The sequence below is a fragment of the Bidens hawaiensis genome, unplaced genomic scaffold (assembly GCF_021521415.1).
Source record: "Bidens hawaiensis isolate Kalapana, Puna unplaced genomic scaffold, B.hawaiensis_p1.1 tig00031487_1, whole genome shotgun sequence".
NCBI lineage: Eukaryota > Viridiplantae > Streptophyta > Magnoliopsida > Asterales > Asteraceae > Bidens > Bidens hawaiensis.
The window spans coordinates 103,186-116,371 of record NW_027505214.1 but is presented as its reverse complement, the minus strand read 5'-3'; the positions used below and the strand labels follow the sequence as shown (position 1 = coordinate 116,371).

At 32.6% G+C, this 13,186-nt stretch overlaps 1 protein-coding gene across 1 annotated transcript; it reads left to right on the top strand.

The window, feature by feature from the left end:
• The first annotated feature begins 6,106 nt into the window (after positions 1-6,106).
• Positions 6,107-12,315, top strand: LOC143611544 (putative serine/threonine-protein kinase PBL8). Its single transcript, XM_077085743.1, has 6 exons — positions 6,107-6,330; positions 7,575-7,918; positions 8,050-8,185; positions 9,190-9,326; positions 10,060-10,183; positions 11,757-12,315. The coding sequence occupies exons 1-6, from the start codon at positions 6,273-6,275 to the stop codon at positions 12,254-12,256; spliced, it is 1,299 nt and encodes a 432-aa protein (XP_076941858.1). The 5' UTR covers positions 6,107-6,272; the 3' UTR covers positions 12,257-12,315.
• The last annotated feature ends 871 nt before the right edge of the window (positions 12,316-13,186 follow it).

Sequence of the window (13,186 nt, the reverse complement as noted above, 5' to 3'; positions counted from 1 at the left end):
TTTTTATAGGAAACAACCCCATAATTGATAACGTTAACATATAAAATATTTTGTTATATACATTTATATTTATCAAGAGATGTATATTTTACTTTATGTTGGGAGAATATTATCGTCTGATCTCCTATGGGGATATCGTTGACTCTATCTGTAGGTCCATTAATTTGCCCAAGGGCCAAAGACCTTCTGGTCCAACGGCATCCCAGTTTCTCGATCTTAAACTCTTAACCTTGTTGTCGGCGAATTTCTCCTGGAAAGCAGGTAAAGGGTTTTACGAGCTAGTCGGTTTTCTCCAGGAAACGTTTCACGTCATCCTGATGGCGTCAAATAAACTAACAATGGACGAGTGTAGTTACATCTAAGATATGGATATATGCCTATGCTATATATGAAGAGACATACCATTGAGTCTGACACTTTGACTATAGTTACATGACATACACATGTGCACGAAACTTCTTACGAGAAAAGAGAGAAGATTCAAAATAAATAAATTAATTATTCAGAAAAAAAAATCATTTAAAATTTTATAACTACGTATTTTTCATGTATAAGTGATTTTATTCGTGGTGCCTTTGTAATAACATGATATATTAATTCCATTATCACATTATTAGAAAAACACTAATTTCTTGCATTTTATTTTAATGAAAAGCAGTTTTGTCAAGCCCATTGAACGAAAATGATGTGTACGGTCATTAATATATTATTATGAAAACAAGCAAAGGATATATTCACAAACTTTCGGTGTGAGGGACAGACCAATACATATTGCCCACTAAAAGCAAAAGAATCAAGTATTTGAAAGTATGTCTCTCTAGTCTCAACCTCTAATTACACAAGAATCCAATCCTTCTCTTTTTGGTTTCTAAAAAGAAAGAGAAGAATATTTATATGTGCATGAATATCTAATGAACTCTAAGAATATATACATACATGTGATATTTATATGTGCATGAATATCTAATGAACTCTAAGAATATATACATACATATCACATGTACATGTACATATATACATGGACATATACACTTACACACGTATATATTGATTTAAAAAACCTGAGACGCGTATGATAATAGGGACCCAAAGTATTACATATATTTTTTGATAGGTTTCTATCATCACATACCTTAAATTACGGTATTATAACATCTATATACAATTTAATATAGTGATTAAGTTTTAAAATTATTTCAATTAGGTCACTCAATTTTAAAAAGTATTTCAATTAAGTCACTCAACTTTCATATTTTATTAAATTAAATATTTTAACATGTTTTAGCTTTTTTTTTTGTTTCACATAGGAAATCTTTCTTTCTATTTTTTTATGCTAAAGTTGAGTGGCGACGTGAATTTTAATATAATTAACGTTTTTTTAAAGTCTGTTAAATTTAACTACATATATTGCAAATTCCGACCCTCACATCTTATCCTCCAATTCTTTCTTGACGCACAAAAAAATCTGTAAGAGTTTAATTGAAGATTTAGTAGCCTGATTTGAAAAAAACATGCATGAGTGACATAATTAAAACATTTTTAAACATTAGTTACTAATTTATAAGATATTTCATTTGATATATTAATGCACAACATTTCCCAGTGTACAAGAGGCACACCTCTATACTTGTGTCACCTGACCCGTCAGAAGCGACGCCTCTCTCGTTTTGAGTGAACCTTGCGCATAGGCACACTTTTAAGCTAATATATTTATATATTTAACTAATAATTAAATAAAAAAAAACTAGGAACAAGTCGAGTCCGTGCTTGAAATTTTTTTCATAGTTTGTACATGAGGTTTTCAATAAAGTATGGAACAGCTGGGCTTGAGCTTTTGTAAGTTAAATGTGCCGACCGGTGTCTCGTCTCGACTAGTTTACACCCCTATTTGGAGTGGACGGCATACCTAAAGCCATGTAAGAGGGGCGTGTTTGGGAAGGCTTCACTCAACCTTGGTTGGGAACAAAAAAATGTTGATTTTGTCAAATGATTATAGTTATAGGTTTATGTAATTTTATTAGTATAGTTTAGAAAAAACTTCAATTCAACCAAATTGTTTTTATCTAATTCACAGATTATATTCATGAAAACTATGAATCCATCACTGTTAATAGACTTGATGCAATATTGGAAAAATCTTTTTTATTATTCATCAAGTATTGATACCCTTAATAAAGAAGAAATGAATGATAATATAAAATATCAATCAAACTGTATCTCTTTTAGTTAAATACGAAATGATGTTGGAATATTACAAGATTTATTTCATGACATAATTACATTGTATGTTTGCTGTTTAAAAAAGCTAAAAAGCATATTTGATTCCATTTAACTTTTATGATTTTAATTTTTAAGTATATATTTACAAAAAGAAAATATATTTTGTATCAATATGTAATGTATGAGGGCATTCACTCCCCTTAGAAAAATAGTGTTATTTATACACAAAAGTCCCGACTGTTCCTTTAAAATTATGGTTAAGCCCTTGAATCGTGTGCCCTCATAAAAATGAGTTATGAAGCATAACTTGGTTCTAACGGTTCATGAAATTAAAATAGTCTACTGAAATTTATATATAGTTTTGTAACTATAGATATAAAATCTGCATTACATTATTGTTAACGTATTGTTAATAAGAATCTGTTTATGATTGCTTTTAAAATACATTGTTTGCTTGACTTTGTAAAAAGTCTACCCTGAGTGCTTTTCCCACCAAACCAATTAACCAAATCAAATACTAAAAAAATAAAAGAAAATGTCAGCTTCGAGTAAGTGGTTACTCACTTTTCATTTAATTTTAATAAAAAAATATCGAGTCGACTTGCACCAATACCTAATATTAGTGAAAGAAAGTTAAATGGTTATGGATAATAGCCTAGTTTTACAATTTCAGATTTTGTTATAAGATCAAATTTAAAAACGTTACAAATTTCTAAAAAATATATATTTATGTTGGTTTATTTTAATTGATAGTAAATATTTATAAAATGACCAAACCTATAATTTTCATTTTAGGTTTCTAATAGGAAATGATTCGAGATGACTAATCTCCTAAGAAACAAGAGAAAAACATAGGTAACGTTTTAGGCAATTTTTGTGATCTGTCAAACATAAACTGCATGCCTCCTTTTCATTAAAGGCTTACAAAGACATAGTTAAACGAAATATTTATCATGGACATAATTGATATAACAAACGCCTAACCTAATACTGAAGAATACAACATTGTCGTGAGCCCGGACCATTTAAATAAGTTGCTAGGTTGTTAAAAATATAATACCCTTAATTGGCTTGATCAGAAAAACAAATGTGTAAGAAAAGTTATAGTATAAGAGTCGTATATAATCGTGAGCCTGGAGTCGGATCCTATACAGCTTGAGCTATGTGGCTTGACAAATCAACCCGAAATCGAGAGACATAATAACATAGATACAAAGACGACACCATATAATTGAACGGTTGGATAAAAGTCAAAGGTGAATAATGAGATGGTCAAACGACCATGAAAAAGATATGAAGATGTAGTTGTAGTCTTGTAGACTTGTAGTTATGGGCTTACGCAAAATGAAGATGGCCTGAAAAGTGGGCTTTCTTATATTATTTTTATAATTTGGGCTTTTAGATTAATGTTATATAATTTAGGGCTTTAGGCCGTAGGTGTCTTATGTTTACCTTTATATGGGCTTGAACAAGGCCATCAGTTCTAACGTGACCAAGTGAAGTGACCAACAATTTATTTTGAAGTCTTTTAAACGAACAATGTTAGGGGCTGTTTGGTTCATTCAGATCTGAATGAGTCAGATATGAATGAGCACCTGTCCCATTCAACAATAACAGTAAGTATGAATGATTCAGACCTAATTTTAACCATTCAGATGTTTTTCTGTTTGCAACCAAACAGTCTGAAGTCTGAATGAATCAGATATTACATCTGAATGGTTCTATTCAGATGTAAACAAACAGCCTCTTAGGCTGTTAGCCTCAAAGACCATTATTAGTGTAATTTATTAAATTGTAATTGGGTTATATTAACGAAATTAAAAAAACGATTTAAATATATACATTTTAAGAGCGTTACAAGTTTTAATATAAACGAGGATCATAATATTAGATACACCAGTTTCATAATTAGTACATATTAACTTTTATTTTAAGAGCGTTACAAGTTTTGATATAAGCAATGATATAATTTTACTTTTTACATGCACCGGTTTCATAATTAGTAAATATTAGATTATATTTCTTGAGAGTTACAAGTTTAATATAAATGATGACACTCGAGTTTGGTTATATAAATGGTGTATGCAAAATTATGCTTTAATGTTAAAATTCAAATTTCTTAATTGTAGTTTGATTAAAAGGGAAAAAAGAAGAAAAAAATACTTTGATTCTATTAATGATTTCACATAAAACAACTTACATATAATTTAATATTGTATTATACATATATTATATTATATCACATTATATTATATCACAATATAGCATATTAAATCATATTATATTGTAATGTATCATTTTACATCATAACATATTATACATTTGTAACATATTTAGTAATTATCCAAATATTTATTCAAATAATTTAAAATTCAACCAAAATCAATTAAATAAATCCACAAATTACGATTCAACAATGATTCTTTTACTAATCTATGCATTTTGTTAAAACCTGAATAATCTTATACCTATTACTAGGGGTGAGCAATAACCGAATCGTTAACCGAAATCGAACCGAAAACCGACGAAACCGAAGCGATATAACTGAAAACCGAATTAACCGAAATTAACCGAACCGAACCGAACTCTTCATTTTTTAATATTTTCTAGCCTTTTTCCCTCTATTTCATGTATTATATGTATTAATAATTTAATACTATCATTTTTATGTGTTTATATCTCCATTTTATATACTAATATCTCAATTTCATATATTTATACCTTCATTTCATGTAGTTATGCATTCATTTCATGCATTTAAACATTCATTTCATGTATTTTTAAGCAAAATTTTAGCACAAGTTTGATATTGGTTATTAACCGAAATTAACGGAACCGAACCGATAACCGATCGGTTAGGTTGGGTTAATGCTAATAACCGAACCGAACCGTGCACACCCCTACCTATTACTCTATATACCAAAATTATTAGTCATAACTCTAAAATTACTATATGTACATCTATTGTTATAAACTAATAATATTCACTAATTTTTCTAACTAAGCATATCCCTACTTTATTCATTACACAATTTATAAAGGATTAATAATATCTTACCCTTTATGGCTTTATACGTTATCACTTGTTTTATTTTTAACAATTTTTCATGTGATCTTAGGTTGTCATTATGGCGTGACTGATTTTGTCATTACTTTAATATACTTTTTTTATTGTATTTTTTAAAAAATGTTCATTTGACAAAATCATTTTTTAGGTTTAGTTCCGAAAGCATAACGAACATACTCAATATCAACTGAATACACGTCCACACATCGATGCAACGCCCGTTGTATCATACGTTATACGAATGTCATTACTATTCTAGACATTTACATATTTAATTTTTGGGTTTAGCGTCAGTACAATAACAAACCTATAAGCTGTACATATGCTAATAATATTCTCGCATTTACTAATTTATATTTTAAACTTAGGAGTGTTTGGGTGAGCTTCTAAAAAAATACTTATTATTTTCTGAAAAACAAAAGCAGTTTGACAAAGCTTTATTTTGAATAAATCCTATTCATCAAACGGCTTTTGCTTTTAGAAAAACAAATAAATTAACATTTTTCAAAAGCTCACCCAAACACCCCTTAATATCATTAACGTAACAAAGCTCAACTTGATGCCAGTACAACAGACATAACCGATACCGTCAATATTCGCATCACTTCACCTCCGAAAATAAAACTTAAAGTTTGATAAATATTTTCACCACTATTTAATTATTTGTTTTTATCTAACAACCATTTTATTTTCAGCATATTAAAGTGGTCATAATGACGTCACTAAAATTTTTAGTCCAACAAAGTCTACTCTCTTTCTTCTTCTAGTATAAAAAGCTTCTGAGATAAGAGTCAAGTCAAGTGTGGACTAAACACACACTAACTGACCGGCCGGCGTTAATCTCACCGGACGGAATATTCGTCAACCGTCAAATTCACTTCACCGATCGAATCTCATAACCTCTGTTCGTATAATGCGATAATAATCCGTACATCAATTATTATTTATTATATTTATATGTGTAATTAGACTGCAGTTGATATCGATGGGCAATTGCGGCACGCGAGAGGAATCGGCAACTAATTCTGATGCTAACGGACAAGGTATTGATGTTTTTGGTTTAATTTTAGATCTAGGGCTTGTGAATTGGTGTTTTAATCGGTTTTGAATGGTCTTAGGGTTTGTAGATGATAAATTGAGTTTGAACGGTCGTTATTGACCTACATTTGTGTTGTGTTTGATGAATTGATGGATAAATTGAGTTGAATTGCAATCGGTGTGCGGATAATCGGTTACAGGTGGCATTTGTGACATCTGGTTCGTGTTCGTTAATTAAGGAAATGAATTTGTTTGTGAACGGTTTACGAGCACGAATGAATGGATACGAATGAACACTGATGGTGTTTGTGTGTGTGTGTGTTTTTAATATGTTTATTCATATGGTAATTTACGTATAAATTAATCACATAATACTATATATACTTTTGAATTGTAATCGGTGTGTGGTTAATTGTTAATTTAGGAAATGAACTTGTTTGTGAACGGTTTACGGACATGAATGACTGTATACGAATGAACACTGACGGTGTTTGTGGTCAGTGTCAACGGTTCGGTCCGGTTACCAAATTTGTGTTGTGTGTGTGTTTGTGTGTTTTGTGTTTTAACATTTTTATTCATATGGTAATTTATGTATAAATTAATACACATAATACTCATATATACTTTTGAATTGCAATCGGTGTGTGGTTAATTGTTAATTAAGGAAATGAACTTGTTTGTGAACGGTTTACGGACATGAATGAATGGATACGAATGAACACTGAAGGTGTTTATGGTCAGTGTCCACGGTTTGGTCCGGTTACCAAATTAGTGTTGTGTGTGTGTGTTTTAACATTATTATTCATATGTTAATTTACGTATAAATTAATCACATAATACGATTATATACTTTCGAATTTCAATCGGTGTGCGGTTAATTGTTAATTAAGGAAATGAATTACGGACATGAATGAATGGATACGATTGAATACTGACGGTGTTTATAGTCGGTGTCAACAGTTCGATCCGGTTACCAAATTTGTGTTGTCTGTGTGTGTGTGTTTTTATGACATTTTTATTCATCTAGTGTGCGTAAACAAACACCTTATCAACGTTCACGAACACAATTGAACAAACATAGTATCTGTTTGTGTTCGTTTAATTCGTAAATTGAACAGAATTTCTTGTTCATGTTCGTTCATTTATTAAACAAACGAGCATAAACAAACTTACCCCCGAACAGTTCACCGAACGTTTGGTTTTTTTACAGCCCTAGACTAAAGTATGTTGAATTGAAATTGGTGTGCAGTTAATCAGTTACAAGTGACATCTGGTAAAAGTCAGGCTTTGGAGAAGAAGCGTAGCGGGTCACTTTCGGGACTGAGCGAGCCTTCTACGCCTCGTAACGACATGAACATTAGTGAAGTATCGAGAACGAATTCTATGTTAAATAATACTATCAGTTCCTTCACTATGTTTGAGCTTGAAACCATTACCAGAAGCTTTAGGTCTGATTACATTCTTGGGGGAGGTGGTTTCGGGACTGTTTACAAAGGTTATATAGATGATAATGTTAGGGTTGGTATCAAATCTCTGCCTGTTGCTGTTAAGGTCCTCAATAAGGAGGGCCGTCAAGGCCACCGAGAATGGCTTGTGAGTTACTGTTTACACCTATATTCGGTTACATTAATCTTTACCTTTTTTGCTAACTTATTGTGCCTTTTTTGTTATATTGCTTGATGATATGTATGAATGATTTTGCTTGGTTTATGATCATATGGCAGACGGAAGTCAGTTTACTTGGTCAACTCAGGCATCCCAATTTGGTGAGGTTGATAGGTTATTGTTGTGAGGATGATAATAGGCTGCTTGTCTATGAGTTCATGTTCAGAGGAAGCCTCGAGAATCACTTGTTCAGAAGTACGTGCCTTTCATTAGACTTGCTAACTATTAATGGTGTTCTTGTTTTTTCTTTCAATCGACTTAATATATGGTAATCGGTAGTAATTTTGATACAATAGTATCGTGATTGTGCCTTTTGTGGTAGTGACAAAGATGGTAATAACATGAGTGAGAGAGAGTTACGTCTGACCTGCATCGGTTCTCATTATTCCATGATTTAAGACTAATATTTTAGTTAAATTTGACCTAATGCCCTTGTTAGTTGTTACTATACATATAATACAACACATCAAATATTCCAATGCATAGTGATAATCTTTAAGACAATGACTGGAATGATTTTATTGACAAACAAAAACCTAATAGGCTAATAGGTTTGTCTACATTATATTATTTATATAAATGCTACAGCAGTCACTTTTCCGAGCACATTTACTGCATTTAAACCTTTTGTTGTTAAGCGTGTTATTTTTCATCTAATCCTTTTGTCGTTTAGCATGTTAATCTCCTTTTGTCATTAAGCATGTTAATCTCCTTTTGTCGTTAAACATGTTAATCGTCATCTAATCCTTCCTTTTATTTAAGTATGTTTCCAATTCTTGTAGGCTCTACTATTTCAACATTTGATTTTGAACATAATGCAGCTAACTGTTAATTATTAGTTGTATACTCTTAACTACTTTACGAGATAAAATAGGAAAAACTTGTGCACCAAAACTTGTAATAACAATAATTGATAGACTCCAAGTTATGAAGTATCGAGGGTTGCCTGAAGGCTGAAACTAATGCATTATAAATTACGTAACTAAAATATTGAATATCCTGAATATTTGGTGTATCTACCAAACACTCGCATTGATCTTCATGAAGCATTCATCTCCAGAGTTATGAAATGTCTCTTGCATAATTAGCGTTTTGTACTGATAAGTTACTATTATTGAATGCTTTAATTGTACTTATCGACACTGTTTGGCAAATATTATCTATTTTACTTTAACATGCTTTTTCTTTGGGGTTTTCAGAAGCATCTGTACCATTGTCATGGTCAAAAAGAATGATGATTGCCCATGGAGCGGCAAAAGGTCTTGCCTTTCTACACAACTCTGAATGGCCCGTAATTTATAGGGATTTCAAAACTTCAAACATTTTGCTGGATTCGGTACGTTTACATGATCGTTTATGTTTTCCTTTACTTTAGTTCTTCTGTCTTATATCAATTATTGTAACACTTTCATAATTGGATGGTTATAATTTACTAATTTTCTCATTTTACTTTTAGTGACCTTTATCATAAAATCTTTTAAGTTTTTCAAGTCAAACGGTAACTTACCAAGGGTAAAACTGGTATTCCTGCTATATCAAATCTGCATTAGTTGCACATATCTTAATAATTAAATACGCGGATATGTGTATTTATATTATTAGGTTGTATTCTAAATAAATTGACATGTATGGAGTGGAAAGTATCAATTAGTCGTACTCTTTTGTACATAATGGTTTTGTTTACCGTTCGGGTCTTATTGTAAACGATTTAGTTACCAATTTTATGTAAACACTAACACTGAAGAATAGTCTATACATAAATTTATTGATTTCATATAGTATTTATCATTCTTAAAAGTTGGTTTTTTTGCATACAAAATGATCTTAACAGGACAAGTCGTCTTTTAACGACATAAAACCTTTTTATTTCTACCCGTGTAAACTTCCATAATTGACCCTTTCCACCCGTACATGTGGATTTAGTTAAATCACAATCTAGTAAGTAATAACATTAATACCTGATTCCGCAAACTTAATTGTTAACTCAAATCATATATCATTTCTCAAGTAATAATCAACAACCATTAGTTTTTAAAATTTATGAACTTAATGGTGTTTCAAATATACAGGATTATACAGCTAAGTTATCAGATTTCGGGCTCGCGAAAGCTGGACCTCGAGGCGATGAGACCCATGTATCAACTAGAGTTATGGGTACCTATGGTTATGCTGCTCCTGAATATGTTATGACTGGTATGTATTTCAACATTAATATTAAGAATTTTATTCGGTAAAACAATACATCAATCAAATAACTAGAATTTGAGTGGGCATCATTGTACAATTTGTAATTCTAAACACAAAATAGGCATGCCAAAACAGTTATTTAAATAGTTTTCCTTAATAAAATAGCCTTCTCTGTGAATTTTTCGGTATGGTACGGGCAGTGTTGCAAAAATCGCTAGTCGGTAGTCGGGCGGTGGTGTGGGGTCTGGCGATTAATCGGGATTAGTCGAGATTAATCGGGATTAATCGGATCGGACTTTAATGTATATTTTTCAATTTCATACATCACACGCACATTTTTATCTTTAATTTTCAGTTTTATACATACACAAACATATTTTGACCGGAAATTGGTTGGAATCTCGCTGGAAACCTCTAGTTTTTGCTACAATATCGCCGAAAATAGTTGATTTGGTTGGAATCTCGCCGGAAATCACTGATTTTGGCCGGAATATCGTCGAAAACCGTCGATTTTGGCCGAATTTGACCGTTGACTGATTAATTGGCCGACTAGCCCAAAATTAATCAGTGAAGGGGGGACTAGCGATTAATCAGGGATTAATCGGTGCCTAGTCGGGATTTTTGCAACACTGGGTACGGGTATTTTGGTACGGTACCCGTTTTTGTACCGTTTTGCTTTTTTATTTCCAAATATCTGACGATCTTGAAACCGGTACCGGTTCGGGTAACAGACAACCTGAATTAGTCCGGGTACCAGTATGAGTACAGGTACTTGACGGGTACCAAACTAGTACAAGTACCAAACTGATCGCCAATTTAATGATCAGATAATATTGAAGAACCTTAATCCGGTCGCCAATTTAAGTGAAATGTTTATTTGTTCGACTCTTAGACGATGTTATTATAATATTTAATATTGAAGAAGCCTATGATACTTGTTCAATAATAATATGGTTGGAGAATTTATTTTATATATTAAATATGAAGAATCCTAATTAACCCCTACATATTCCAAATAGGTACGAAATACCAAACGTACCAGTACCGTTACTTGTACTCGTACCCGATTGTACATGTACCGAAATTCAACAAAAATGAGCACCAATACCCGTACCGAATATGCTATATCGGTACGGATACGAGTACGGGTATTTGGTATTTGGGACAAAATGCTCATACCTACCTTCAACTAAAAGGTTGTGGGTTCTAGACTTCTAGTCTCACTTGAGACACAGGGTAAAATAGTAGGAAAAAAAATTAGCTATTAAAAAAAATCATGTGGAATCGGGACGGTTTAGTATTTTATCACTAACAATTCGAACTTGTAAAATGAAACAAAATAAAAAACTTAACCTAAATAAGGAAACATGTCAAACTGTTTAAAAATTTCGATAACGTAATCAAGTATTAAGAACCTCCTAGATTGATTTAACAAAAAAGTTTGATTACGCTAATCAAGAATTCAATACGCCCGAACCACCTTTGACCCTTCTATATCATTTTATTCAAAAAGTTTGATTAATATCTAAATAACATAATTTTTATAATCATAGACATGACATCCTTGTATGGTAAACAGGACATCTTACAGTAAGGAGTGACGTTTACAGTTTTGGGGTCGTTCTTTTGGAACTATTAACAGGAAGAAAAGCGGTTGACAAAACAAGACCAAACAAAGAACAAAGCTTAGTGGACTGGGCCCGACCCAAACTCAAAGACAAGAAAAAAATGTTGCTAATTATCGACCCGAGGCTACAAGACCGGTACTCACTTAAGGCAGCTCAAAAGGCTTGTAGTTTGGCATATTACTGTTTAAGCCAAAACCCGAAAGCAAGACCACTAATGAGTGATGTAGTTGAGACTTTAGAGCCTTTACAACATGGCGGTTCAAATGATGGTTCCTTGTCTTCTTCAATGTCTCCCCTAGCGGGCAGTGGTGGCGGCAGCAGTGGTGGTGATGGTTACTCGGAGTATCGAATGGGTCAGCGGTTTGTTAGGACAGTAGGAGGTGCTGGTGGGTGTCGGTCTCGAAACATGAATTGTGCTCCCGCAACTACGGCAGCGTGTCGGGTTAGATAAGAACATCGAGTACATGCGGCAGTAGCGGTGGTGGATGCTCGGATTAAGATTAACTGACAGGTGGTCATAAATTTCTAGAACAACAATAGGTGGTGGTTACTGAAGTAACATGAAATACAAATTGTCTTGTTTTGTTGAATGGTTTAGGAAAAGAGATGCATTTAACATTTTTACATATATTTTAGCTTTATTTTGTACTTGATGTTTGTATATAATTTCGCAATCGTTTTTAGGGGTGTAGGTCCGGTTAAAACTAGACCGAACCTGTAATTCACCCCAGAAATTAAGACCAAGGCCTGAATATGCTTACAGTCCGGTTTCACACGTTGGGTATTCGGGTTACTCGGTTTAACTCGAATCCTGCTCAACCCTATCGAACTTAGTTTGATTTGAGCTATGTAAATGTTGACACTAAAAAACAGATAGCCGAAAGACAAGGGTACATGCACCAATCAGGCGGTGCCCCGATGATTGAGTGCTATGTGCCTTATGTCCAAGGTTTGATGCAAAACTACCATCGAACGGGGGGTCTCACTGGAAGCAGCCTCTCTATTCCTACGGGGTAGAGGTAAAATTGTCTACATGTTACCCTACTCAGACCCTATAATAGCTTTGCTATTTGTGAGATTACGATTATGATGATGATGATTCATTTCCTTCATAAACGAACATGAACACGACTTTTCGTTTGGTTAGATTTTCATGAACCATTCGTTTGTCCGATAATATAAAAGGTCAACGGACAAACATGAACAACACATTGTTCGGTTCGGTTCGTTTACAGCACCAATTTTGATGCGACTTGAGTTTTTTAAAAAAATGTAGGAACTATACAACATTACTACGTATAAATAATATAATCACAAGTACTGATTTCCATAAAAAAAACTGTAGTGTAAGTAATTATCACTGATCAGGTCTGGTTGAACG